Source organism: Cyprinus carpio, chromosome B14, assembly GCF_018340385.1.
Source record: "Cyprinus carpio isolate SPL01 chromosome B14, ASM1834038v1, whole genome shotgun sequence".
NCBI classification, from domain to species: domain Eukaryota; kingdom Metazoa; phylum Chordata; class Actinopteri; order Cypriniformes; family Cyprinidae; genus Cyprinus; species Cyprinus carpio.
In genome coordinates this window covers 7,498,267-7,511,837 of record NC_056610.1, presented here as the reverse complement: position 1 = coordinate 7,511,837, position 13,571 = coordinate 7,498,267, and the positions used below count along the sequence as shown (strand labels likewise).

Here is a 13,571-nt window from a genome sequence, read left to right as displayed (position 1 = left end):
GTTTTTATCAGCTGTTTGTTCTTTCATTCTGACGGCACCCATTCACTGCAGAGGAACCATTGGTGAGCAAGTGATATAATGCTACATTTCTCCAAATCTGTCCTGATGAGAAAACAAACTCATCTATATCCTGGATGGCCTGAGGGTGAGGACATTTTCAGCAAATGTTCTGTTTTGGGTGAACTATTAATTTAAACATTCAGTGTATTGAACTGCTGTTTGAAACGGATATCATTATTGCAACATATAATTACACGTACTATATTTAATAAACAGTGTGCAATTTGAAATATATATTGTGCAGTATATGGCTGAAGTATGTATGTCGTGCACTGTTTGTCGATTAGAATTGACTGCTTGGTTAAACAGGAGCTGAATTTGTTCATTCAGGCCTGGAATTGAAAAGTGTGAAGAGGCAAATATCCCCCACCCCCCCTCTCTCTCTCTCGCTCTCATCTTACATTTATCAGTCGGGATCTATCACACTTTCTTATTTTCATTCCCTCTTCGACACACAGGTTCGTACCCTGCAGTGAGGGTGTTTGGGGTTCGTCTCTGAATATGAATGACCTGTTTTCTGTTGTAATAGAAAGAGGACTGAACAAAATGAAAGAATACACTGTAGACTAGTAACAAGAGAAATGCATCACTGTGCTGTACATGTGTACCTGTATATTTACACACCTTATACATCCGCTCACCTCATGAGATCAGTACTCAATTTTTGTGCTATTTTGTTTGATTTATTACATTGGACGTATTCTTGTACGCACGCACTGAACTGCAAATGCAAAGTGCAGTAACTACAGAGACTGAGAGAAACGGCTTCAGGGATTTCTGACAGATTTTGAGTGACTTGATATCAGTTTTTATACTCAGTTTTCTCCAAATCTAAATATAATTGAGACAAACTCCTCTGTCACAGGTCCGATCACAGTCTAAGAGACTTAATTTCAGATTGTTTAGAATTTGTGGTTCCTTCATTTTGCACAGTAATGTGCTACATATAATGGTCTGTGGGCAGGTGCTAAAGTCCTGCCGGAAAAGGAAATCAGCATCTCCATAAAGCTTTTCAGCAGATGGAAGCATAAAGTACTCCAAAATCTCCTGGTAGACGGCAGCATTGACTTTGGACTTGATAAAACACAATGGATCAACACCAGCAGACTTCACAGCACCCAAATCATCACTGACTTAAGAAACTTCACACAGGACTTCAAGCAGCTGGGATTCTGTGCCTCTACAGTCTTCCTCCAGACTCCCTTGATTTCCAAATTTTTCCTGAAGACGTCTGAACATGGTGACTCTTGATGCACTGACTCCAGCTTCAGTCCATTCCTCATGAAGCTCTACCAATTGTTTGAATCTGCTTTGCTTGACAGTATTCTCAAGCATGCGGTCATCCCTGTTACTTGTGCAGTTATCTTACCCAATTTCTTCCTTTCAGTCAACTTTGCATTTAATATGCTTTGATACAGCAATCTGTGAACAGCCAGCCCTTTCAGTAATGACCTTCTGTGACTTACCCTCTTTGTAGAGGGTGTCAATGCTCGTCTTCTCCAGTCAGCAGTCTTCCCCATTATTGTGGTTTCAAAGAACAAGAGATACCGGAATTTATACTGTAGGGATGGTCATTTAATAAAACTCAAATGTAAATATTCTAATATTTTGAGATACTGGATTTTTGACTTTCATGAGCAGTAAGCTCTAATCATCAAAATTAAAAACACAAAACAAAAAAACAATCTTTTGAAATGTTTTACTTTACATGTAATGAATCTAGAATATATGAAAGTTTCACTTTTTTAAACAAGTTATCAAAATAATTAACTTTTTCACAATATTCAAATTTTCTGAGATGCACCTATATATAGATGCATCTATATATACATAATTATATATAATTATGTATGTGTGTCTGTGTGTCTGTGTACTTGTTTTAAAAAAAATAATAATAGTAAAAGAAGTTTATCCGAAAGTGTAATAATGCAAGCAGGATTTCTGTAAGGGGGAAGGTTTAGGGTTACGGAACAGAAAATATTGTTTGGTCATTATAAAAACAACAGTAGTCTTTGGAAAGACCCTACAATTCACACAAACTATATATACAAAACGCGATAAACGGCATTTAAAAAAAAAATTGGGTTTCCCCCAAAATCAATATAGTGTTGAAAATCACATACAAAGGCAGGGGAACCGTATATAGAGAGCTGGTCGCTATTCGAAGTGTGATGGTGTGAGTGATTCCGTTGTTATTTTTATGCAAAATACGATATCCGCCGAGTTATTAGGTCATGTTTCTGAAGCTCTTTTTAGCTAACACCACGACTTGGAAACGCCAGTCTCCTTTCTCTGGCGACCAACCCACTCGATATATCTGCTCAACCAATCACAGTCCACCATTCCACGCACTGTAAACAGTAACAACCAATCACAGCACACCATTCCACCCACTCTAGACAGTAATGGCGGCGCTTTGAATACACTATCCTAGTTTTCCTCATCTACTTTTTTACTTTGTGATCAACAAACAAACTTAGGGCTACATGATAAATCGCGTGTGATTGTCATACGCATCTTGTCAGTAAAGCCGGTTCTGTGATAAATCTCCATCGCACCTTTCAGATGGAGCGGCATTTAATACACAGAGCCGTACATCACTGACAAGTTATGCAATATCGCATTCATAATCGCAGATAGATAAGTCGCATCCGATTATGAACACAATATTGCAAAGCTTGTCAGTGTAAGTGTTTTTATTAATGCCATTAATGTTTTTGTTTATACAGCATATAGCACTAGTCAACTAAATGAATGTAACATGGCAAAGATGAAAGCACTTTTGGAAGTTGAATGTGAGGAAAATGTCATTTTGGAATTTGGAATCTGTGGTTTAATGTGATATTGTTGTTCATGTATGTTCATAATGAAATTTTATTTTATTGTTGTAGGCCTAATTAATTTATAGCATTAAAAAGATGGCCCGCTGAATTCATTTTGGGAGCGATGACTGATTGAATGTATTTTTAGTCCAGTGTCTGTATATAAGATTAGTATTGACCAAGTTCAGAGGCTGTCAGATGTGGATCAACTTACTATGTTGTGTATTTTCAGCAGTTTCATTATGAAAAATAAAAAATATAAAAAAAAACCCAAATAAACTAAACAAAAAAAAAAAAAAAAAAAAACTCAATGAATTAATTCAATTTTGGAAATAAATTATACAATTTTATATTAATCTTTGAAAATCAAAATCTGGATTTGTTTTTTTTAGTGCTATTATAACCTAAAGATGCTATGTGAAAGTTTGAAACAGAAAATAGTGGTTTTCATCTTGCCATTTTCTTGGTAAAGAAAACACATTTTTACTCAAATTAATCAAAATGGATTTATTGGTTTTTGGAACCAAACTCTTCATATATACATATATATATAGATTATATATATATATATATATATATATATATATATATATATATATATATATATATATATATATATATATATATATAAGGTCCCAGCCCCCATTATTTATTATAATAAATGTAAATACATTTTTACAAATATATACCTTACTTACATGCATCTGTGAGATTCACCTCATTAAACCCTCTGCTAACTACACACACTCAGTTAAGGAAAAAATAAATAAATAAAACACAAAAGCAAAATGTCCTTCAGACAGAATCCCACCACTGTATGCTGTGAAAGTCATCATGCAATCTGTGTATATGTGTGTCTGTCCGCTGGTTAAGGGTGTCCTCACTTCCCCTTAGACACGCTCCCAGCACCTCATCTCTCGTTTCCTTCTGTCTCTCTCGCCCTCACCAGCTGAATCATATATGTAGGAAAATATCAAATCATTCCATCCATCACAGGGTTGAGAGAGGCCTGAACTTCATTAATAAGGCATGTACATCTCTAAACACACAAAAACACACACTCCCTCGCAAAACATTGACAGCAGAAGACAGAAAGAAAACCAGAGGAAGATGCACTAAAATAAGAGAAGGTATTAGAACAGGTGTTTGAGAATGAGGCGTGTGCGTTTATACAGTGGAAAAATGTCTGGATTGTTCTTTTCCATGCAAACAAATTGACTCCTACAAGTAGTTGATATGACTTACTACTGTATGCGCACTATTCTTCTAGAGTCATATGATGCTTTATTTGAGGAACAGACTGAACTTTAAATCATTAATCGCTGCATTTGCATATTCAAATATGGCATTGGACCCAGGTTGGATGTAAGTGATGTCAAACAATTTTGGTTCTCACAGATCTCTTGACTTAATGAAATGTATTCGAATGTACAAAAGCACAAATGATATTTGAGAGCTGCTGTGTGGGTGGAAAGGTTCAACAAATAATATGTTAAATATGGGTCTGTATCTAACACAAAACTATTATTTGACTTCAGAAGACACTTTTACAAAAAAAAAAAAATTTCAAAACCTACTAATAACACAAAAAAAAAAATCAAAACTTACTAATGACGCACAGTGAAAAATTTAACCTGAAATGGCCTGGACACAGTCATTTTTGCAGCTGACCTTATTGCATATGCTATTTGTAGAGTGTCTCTTTCAGACGCAAAATTTATGGGAGCAGATGATTTACTATGGTTTGCGGCATTCAATTTACTGGTATCTGCGCCATTTTTTACATTATTTTTATTGCACTCTTGCACTGACTTGCCTTGTTTAGTTAATCTGGCTCTTGGAGTAATAAACACAGGTCATATGGATGGATTTTATGATGCTTTTATGTCATTTTTAAAATCTTGACTGTAGTCACTGTCTGCTTTCAGTGTATTGTGTTGTGTTTCACTGTATCATTTTATAGTATCAGTATTATGTTGATTTGTTGTATCATTGTGTTGTTTCTTTATTGCGTTTTCTGCATCAGTGTCCTGTTGTTTCATTTTGTTTTCATGGTATCATTTTGTTTCATTGTTTCGTTATCTTATTGTTCCATTACAGCAAAACAGTGATACAGTAATCAATATGTTGTATTAACGTTCCGTTATAATTTGTTGTGTCATTGTTATGTTGATTTATTGCAATGTTTTGTTTCATTGTAGCATTATTTTCATTGTAGCATGAATTATTGTGTCTTTTTTGCATCAATGTTCCTTTTCATTGTATAGTTTTGTTTCACTGTATTATTGTTTAATTCTGTCATATCGTTTCATTGTGTTTTATGAATTAGTTTGTTGTTTCATTGTTTCACTGTATAATTGTTTCATTCTGTCATATCATTTCATTGTGTTTTATGATTTCTTTTGTTTTTTCATTGTTTTGTTTTCATTGTTTCACTGTATTGTTGTCTCTTTGTAGTATTTTAAGTAGTTCTGTTGTGTCATTATGTTGATTCATTGTAATGTTTTGCTTCATTGTTGTGTTATGTTGATTTGTTGTATTATTTTGTTGTGTCTTTGTTGCATCAGTGTGCCCGTTGTTTCATTGTATTGTTTTGTTTCATCATTTGTTTCTTTGTTTCATTTTGTTATTGGTCCATTGCTTTATTGTTTCATTTTGTTGTTTCATTGTATTGTTATGTTTCATTGTTTCATTATAGGAAAACAAGTATACAACAATTAGTGTTCTGTTGTTTCATTGTATTGCTTTTTTCTTGTTTTACTGTAGCAATTTGGCATACTTTGGTAACTGTAGCAGTTTGTACTGTTTTGTTGTATTATTGTTTCGTTTTATTTGTTTGACACAGTTTTGCTGTATCATTGTTTCACTGTATCATACCCATTCATTGTGTCATCCTACTGTGGTTTTGTTGTATCTCTGCCTTCTTGTTTTATCATTGTAACCTTTTTTTTGTGAAGGAAAAACACAGGTTTAGCACAACATGAGGGGAAATAAAAGATGACAGATGTTTCATATTAATGAACGGTTCCTTTAAATAAGAGGTATTTATTTTGTTGACAGCAGTGATCATAGCTGTAAATCGACCATGTGTGTGTGTGTGTGTGTGTATTGAAGGCCAGTTGGCATGGCTGCGCTCCAGACGAACAGCAGGTTGGCATCAAACTTCCCCGATGAACACACACACACACAGACATGTGAAGGTCAGAGGGAGTGATGGAGTGTTTGACCTCTGTTAAACCCACCTGTGTGTTTCAGCTCTCTTACACACACTAAATGTTAGTTCTATATGTCTGATGCTTGAAACTGAATTTGCACTGTAATATATGGCTGAGGAAAGGTGTGTGTTTAATGTTTCCTGATGGAGATGAATGTCTCATGAGTTCTTGTAATGATCTCCACACACGCGCTATGCCTCCTCACCCTCCTACTTCCTGCTGGAGGAGCTGCATTACCTGCACGAGAGGAAGAGATGGCAGAGCGCGAGACAGTGTTTCTCCTCTTCCTCCATTTGTCAGGAAGTGTTTACACTGAGCTATTGCTCAAAGTCGGCGCTGTGTGTGTGTGAGATGATAAAGCGTTTGCCAGAAGGCTGCTGCATTGTTTCTCCTGTGTGTTTGCCAGAGTAAAGCTCTCCTCTCCTCCATCAGATTCTCTCGCTTTCTTTCATGCCATCTGACTGAATCTGCTCTGACTTTCTTTCCTGGAAAGTAAAAGCGAAACAAAAGAACATGAATATAGAAGATGAGAGATTGTGTTTGTGTTTGAGAGAGACGTAAACACAGATCAGAGATCAGATGAGCTGGAGGCTCTAGTTTCTCATAGTAAATGAAGACTTTCTCTGTCTTTCAGGGCTGGACAGCACTAAAGACCCATGTCTGAAGGTTCACTGCCCTCCTCACAAAGTGTGTGTGAGCCATGACTTCCAGACCGCCATCTGCGCCAATCATAAACCAGCACAGCACAGGTAAGACCCACAGTCGCATGTCAGGAAGGAAGAATCAGCTAGAAAAGAAACGTTTGTCAAGGCAAATGCTGATTAGTTTACGGAGTGGTTGCTAGGGCAGGGGTTTTCAATATTTTAGATGCCACAGACCACCATGTTTAATCATCCACATGCAAGAGACCCCCATGCTAAAATGTGAAAGTCTGCCTTTTTTTAATGTATAAAGACCTAATTTATGCTGTAAAAAATAAATAAAAAAATAGTGCTATAAATATGTGCAAAATATTATTTAAAATAATTAAAAATTTAATTAGTAGAAAAAAGGTTAGGTGTATTTGTTTATATTTAAATACATTTTAATTTATTCATTCATTAATTCTTATAATTGTTTAAATTATTTTAATTAAATTATTTATTTAGTTATGTTTTTTATATATTCTTACTTATGCGTGGAACCCCATCCTAAAATTTAAAAGGCAGCCATATTTTAATTCATTATAAAAAATATCCTAATATGTGTAAAATATTATTTGGAAAATATTTAGTTTCTAATATATTGCATTATTTCCCCCTATTCACTCTAGGACTGTAGTGTTAGTATTTTCTTTATTTTTATTTAAATGAATGATTATAGATTTTTTTTTTTCATTTATTTTAATAAAATTATTATTATAAAATCTAATTAATTTTTATTTTATTTTATTTCATTTCATACAAGCCATATATTTATTCATAAATACAAAATTTATACTGTAAAAATAATATTGTAAATGTGTAAAATATTATAAAAAATATTTAGTTTCTATAGTATCACCATATAATATACTATAGAGCACAGTGCTAAGTTTTTTTTTTCTTAGTGTTAAGTTTTTTATTTAAAATATTTATTTATTAATTGAATATATTCAGAAATGCATTCATTTTAAAATTATTCAAATAATATTTATTTCAGTTATTTTAATTTATTTTAATCAAATTATTAATTTTATTTTATTTATTGAGTTTCTTCTTCTTCTTTTTTCTCAGTTTTTTTCCCCCAGATCCCAGTTTGTCTTCTTCTTCTAATCTCTTACTCACTAGTCACCAGCAACTAACAACCAAAAAAACAAAAAAACTTAAGAACCTATTATCTACTATTCCCTGGTGCTTCTAGCAAACCTTCAGCAGATAACCCATAACACAAATAACAAACAAACACCAAATCAATAAATCCATGTGTCCCTTTGTTTAATCGGGCTCTGAGGTATCTCTGCTTCTCCAGACTCACATTAACATTCTGTCGCTGTCTATTGTGAGTTGTCGTCATAGCGACAGCGGAACACTGAGGGAATGTCATTCCGGGCTCTTGACTCCGCCCCCCTCATGTCCGGACAAACAAATATTAATTGTGTAATGGCCATTTGAGCAGGTCCAAGAGTTTACCAACCTAAATTACTACCGCCCCCTTGCATATTCAAACACAAAGTGCATGCTGGCATGGCAAATATCATGTCTGCCTGAGAAATAACAGCACGCTGATCCGATTAGAAAGCCAAGCACACAGCTAGCAGGTGATAATGCTGCATTGGTCAAGCCATCATTAATGACCAGCACGAGGTGTAGCTGAATGTATGAAGAGCGCTGCTAGATTAAGCACAACAAAGTAACACGATAAGAAATCATAAGTAGATCCGCATGGAATCTGCACACTTTTTCCACAGTTTCTGCACTAATTATTGGGGAAAATCTGGCAAATGGATCTACATATGCTGTGAAAAGTAGCTGATGTTGCTAGTGTCAAAGAACGTTCAATAAACAAGCACTTCATGTCTAAAACTTGTTCTATTTCTCTGGATGCAGTTTTTATGCGTGACTTGGCTCTTTTCCAAAACTTAGTACACTACTTAGGCAGAATCCTAACTGAAACGAACCCTCATAAGTGCCTGATTTGTAGCAGTTTAAGTAACATGTGATGCTACTGTAGTTCTTGCTCAAAACAAGGTATTATCCAGAAAAAACAATAAGGATGATATTGTTGCTTACTTTTTGATACAGCTTTGTACCGGGAACTGTCTAGATAGTCAGCTCACTAGGTTTTAGAATGAAAATTCTGTTAAATTCAACTAAACTGTAATCATGAAGAGATACTCATACTGGTTGTATAAATACTCTATTGCCTCAGTAAGACTGATTTGGGACAAGATTAAATACAGCAGTTAAATTTCCAAATACATTTTTTTTTTTTTTTTTTTTCATATTTAATTATTTGGTGCGCTTGCTTTCTCTTTCTCGTCATTTTATTTATTTTTTTCTTCTGGAATTTTCAATGGAAAAATTAAATTTTAGTAACCAAAAAACATATAATTAATTAAAATAATGGAACCAATATGATTTAACAACAATCTATTAAAAGTTTAATAAAAATGACATGTTTGAGGCCCTTTGAATTCCATTTAGATTTTTTCCCAAATTCCATGTTTTATATATATAACTTTTCCTGGTTTAATTAAATTTGTAATAGTAAACTAGCATATCTAATCAATTAAATTTAGAAAACAACATTTTAACAACAATTTGTTACAATTTATTATTATTATTATTATTATTATTATTATTATTATTGTTATTATTATTAAGGCCCTATGTAATCATTTTTATTTTTTTCCCAATTTCTGTTTCATTTCATTAAATTTGTCTATTTTATTAACTGTTACTGATAATATTTAAAGGGTTAAATTCAACTGAAGTGTAATTATGAAGACTTATTCTCATATATGGATAGAATATTTCCTCGGTAAGACTGATTTGAGAACAGATTCATCACAGCAGTGTAATTTCCTCAGTGCTTAGCTGATATTACAAGTATACTTCAATATAACACAATGAAGTGTGAATCACAGACTCATAATATAATGCACGGTAATGTGCTGTAATATAATCCATTAGACTGTATCCCGCTGCATTATCCAGCAGTTCAACATATATAGACTGTAAAAGCGGCGGCTCAAGATGAGGACTTCATAGGGACCAGAGACAGATTCTGCTCATTCTCACTCAGTAATGTCTTTGAATGTGGCAGACGGGCAGCTTCAGAAGGGCTGGCAGTGAGTTGAGCTCATTACGCAGCTGTGATTGGTCACCCACATCATTCAGCCCGCCAATATTTTTGTATAATGATGCTAAACTGTAGCTGCTAAATTGACCATTGTCCCCCTCAAATGATTTCCTAAAGAGCTGTGCGAGTTTCCAGTCATGTCACTCCACGCACTCTTCCCCTCACGTAATAAAATAATTTCAACTGGAATTAATAATTCATGTCTGCTTATTTATGTGGTAAGCACTTGTGTAATAAGTGAGGAAATTCAGCTAGTCATTAGCACAACGTAATGTCTTTCAAGGTTATATGAGAAAACTCAGATTATATATAATGAACTCCTTCATACTGTATATGATAAATAAAATTTGTAATGGGTCAAAGATGACACAATAAGCGTCTAATACAGCTTTGTTTATTTTTTTATTTTTTTATTTTTTAACCCCTGTACATTAGAATATGTCCTGTTTATTTTTTCAGAGCAAAAAAGTAGTGACTATCATAAAATTCAACTATATAAACTTTAGTATGATCACTTTTACGTTGATATATTTTAATAAGTACAGCTCAGAATATGTTGTTTAATTTTACGTAAATATATGTCACACTGAATGATAATGGAACACTATTTCATCCATATTTTGACATTTTGTTTTCACATGTTATTTGAGACATTAAAGTAGAAATTTTACTTTGCTTTCTATGTATATTAAATCCCTTTTTTAAATTTCATTTGATGCAAACACCAAAATGGGAGACAAAAGTGATTTTATATGTATAATTTAGATTAGATTTTTTAATTTTTCCTGAATACCCTTATTCATCAAGGCTGCATTAAATTGATAAAAATTGGCATTAAAGACATTTATACGGTTTCAAATAAATGCTGTTCTTTTGAACTTTCCATTTGACACATAATTCTGAAAAATAAAATGTATCACAGTGTTTCCACAAAAATATGTTTATGTGTGATGATTATGTGAATGATTTCTGAAGGATCATGTGACACTTAAGAATGGAGTAATGATGCTGAAAATTCAGCTTAGCACTGAAGGAAGAAATTACATTTAACAACATAGTCACATAGAAAACAGTTACTTTAAATTGTAAAAATATTTCACAGTATTGCTGTTTTTGCTATATTTCTGATCATATAAATGCAGCCTTGGTGAGTCTTCTTTCAAAAAGTGTCACAAACATACAGCCGTTTATCAAATCTCTGATATTGTCACTGATCTGTTAAAGTGTTTCTGTCAGCCATGAGATACAGACAGAGATCATGTTTGTTTATCACTGTCAGATGATCACACTTCACGCTTTCTATGAGATATTGACATTTTGAGTGTGAACAGAAGTGACATTACAGACATCTTTTGTCACTTTCTTATCCCCAGTATGTGTGTGATATCTGATCAGCCGGTGTTGTGTAAGATTTCATCTCCTTCTAAAATCCCTTTCGGATTCAAGTATTAGCTGTTTGCATTGTCGCTCATATCTTGACTGGGCCATTGGCACAAGGCTGCAGGTAATCAGAACTAGCTTGGTACGCTAATTGATGAGCTACTAACTGTAGGGAATACAGGACGGCAGGTTAGTTTTGCAGGGTAATCAGATCAGTTATCATGCTACACAAGATAAATCTTTAATTTGGCCACTTATTGAATCAGATGATGTGTCAAATATAATTTAAAAGACATTTAATTGCTCTATTTTTATAATATACATTACATAAATCGTAGTCTTACTGTGATCAGGTGCTCAATAACAAGTTTAACACCCAGAAACTGAGAAGTACATCCTACTATACACTAGTAATATATTTCTCATTCAGAACATGCTGATTTCATATTCATTGCTGTCTTTTTGCATTTTAATATTCACAGAAGCTAGTCCACATCATGATTTGATGATGTTATATATATATATATACATGTTAATATATCACAGATATATAGTATCCGTGATGCTCAGTCTTTTTGATGATGTTATATATATATATATAAATACAAATTTGCCAAATTCCGTGATGCTCAGTCTTTGCCTGGATTCCACGATGCCATCCACGTTTTCAACATTACAGAAATCATAGGGCCCAACAAAAGCCAAAACAAAAAAAAGTGCCTATATTTCTGACATTGCCCACTAATTTTCTCTCGTTCTCTTTGTAGCATTAAACCCAGGAAAGGAAATCCCCCACATAAGCGTTGGATGGGAGCTGTGAACCATGGGAAATGTAGGGCATGTCCTGTAGTTCACTCCAGCTTGGTGTGCGGCTCAGACGGACACACATACTCCTCAAAGGTGAGATATTCATCACTGTTTACATTGAGTTAAAGGGCTGATCCCATGACTTACCAATAAGTTTAGTTTACTTTAAAGGGGTCATCGGATGCCCATTTTCTACAAGTTGATATGATTCTTTAGGGCAGGGGTATCAAACATACGGCCTGCAGGCTAAATATGGACCACATAGGTGTCCAATCTGGCCCGTGGGATGATTTAAACAATAATATAAAATAATAAATTAATCATAATTTTGAAAATTAAATAAAGTGTATTCGCTACAATAATTCATTTTGAATTTAAAGCGGAACAAATTGCTAATTTATTTACGTTAATGTTACGCCTCGGGAGTCAGGACACCTAACATGCGTGTTTTAAAGTGGTGCCAGAATCTCGAGCAGCACGAGGATAACATGATGATTGCTGCGTTGTTACTGATGCTTGTGTGGCAATTTTCTGGTGATTTTAAACATGTCCAAAAGAAGAAATTTTGACCTGGAAGGGCGGACAGAATATTTAAGGAGAAATGGAAAGAAAGGATTTGTAATCTGAATGCCGACAGGTATGTTTAATCACAACTCGTGGCTGTGGTAAATGTGTGCAACATAAAACGACACTGTGACGCACTGGACAGCTTTGCATGGAGAAAGTAAGCGAGGAGTGTGCGATATTTATCATGCAGCTACTAATGTCCTAACTGTTGTTTTAATGATGTGCGAGTTGACATTTTGTAACTTTGCAAAAAAAAAAACACAAACAAACAAACACATCATGATAATTTTTCAGTGCCACATGAAGGCTATCAAATAACAATATAATTCAAGATATGGGGGCAAAAATGCCCTGTAAGAAATTTTTTTTTTAACATGTAAGTCATGATAGTTAAGTAATGTCTAACTATAACAAGAGTGTTGCTTTCCTGAATGCCAGCCTGATCGCAAATTAATTGATTTTCAACAATTCAACAAACAAGATGCTAGTATTGAGTGAGTTATATTAGGCACAATGCTGTCTGTTTATCTCTGTTTTGGCAAGAAAAAGTTTTTAACCTGTTAGCCAACACCCCATATTATGGGACTCACAGATGAAAATGCCCTACATAACTGAAAATTGCAACAGTTCCTTAGTTCAGTGTGATACACACACAATTTTGGTGTCTTTATTTCATATAAAAATACATGAAATCCGTCCTGAGCAATCTAGAAAAGTAATGGGTTGAAAGTCACATGCACCCCCCCCCCCACTGAGGAAAAATATTTGCCAAATGTATTGAAGGGTTCTACAAACTATTTTAGTCATTAAATGTACCAATGCATAGTTCCTCAATTATAAAACAATAGACAGAATCTTAGACATCATATAAGTGATTTATTTGAGCACTAGAAAAAAA

The 13,571-nt window shown here is 34.0% G+C and overlaps 1 protein-coding gene across 7 annotated transcripts in view; it reads left to right on the top strand.

Moving 5' to 3' along the window:
- spock1 (SPARC (osteonectin), cwcv and kazal like domains proteoglycan 1) overlaps positions 1-13,571 on the top strand; it is a 221,201-nt gene that overhangs the window by 160,961 nt on the left and 46,669 nt on the right. For all 7 annotated transcript variants that reach the window (XM_042737922.1, XM_042737921.1, XM_042737917.1 and 4 more), the window contains 2 exons: positions 6,732-6,846; positions 12,067-12,199. In XM_042737922.1, coding sequence (XP_042593856.1) covers positions 6,732-6,846; positions 12,067-12,199 — 248 coding nt within the window. The remainder of the gene's footprint in view (positions 1-6,731; positions 6,847-12,066; positions 12,200-13,571) is intronic.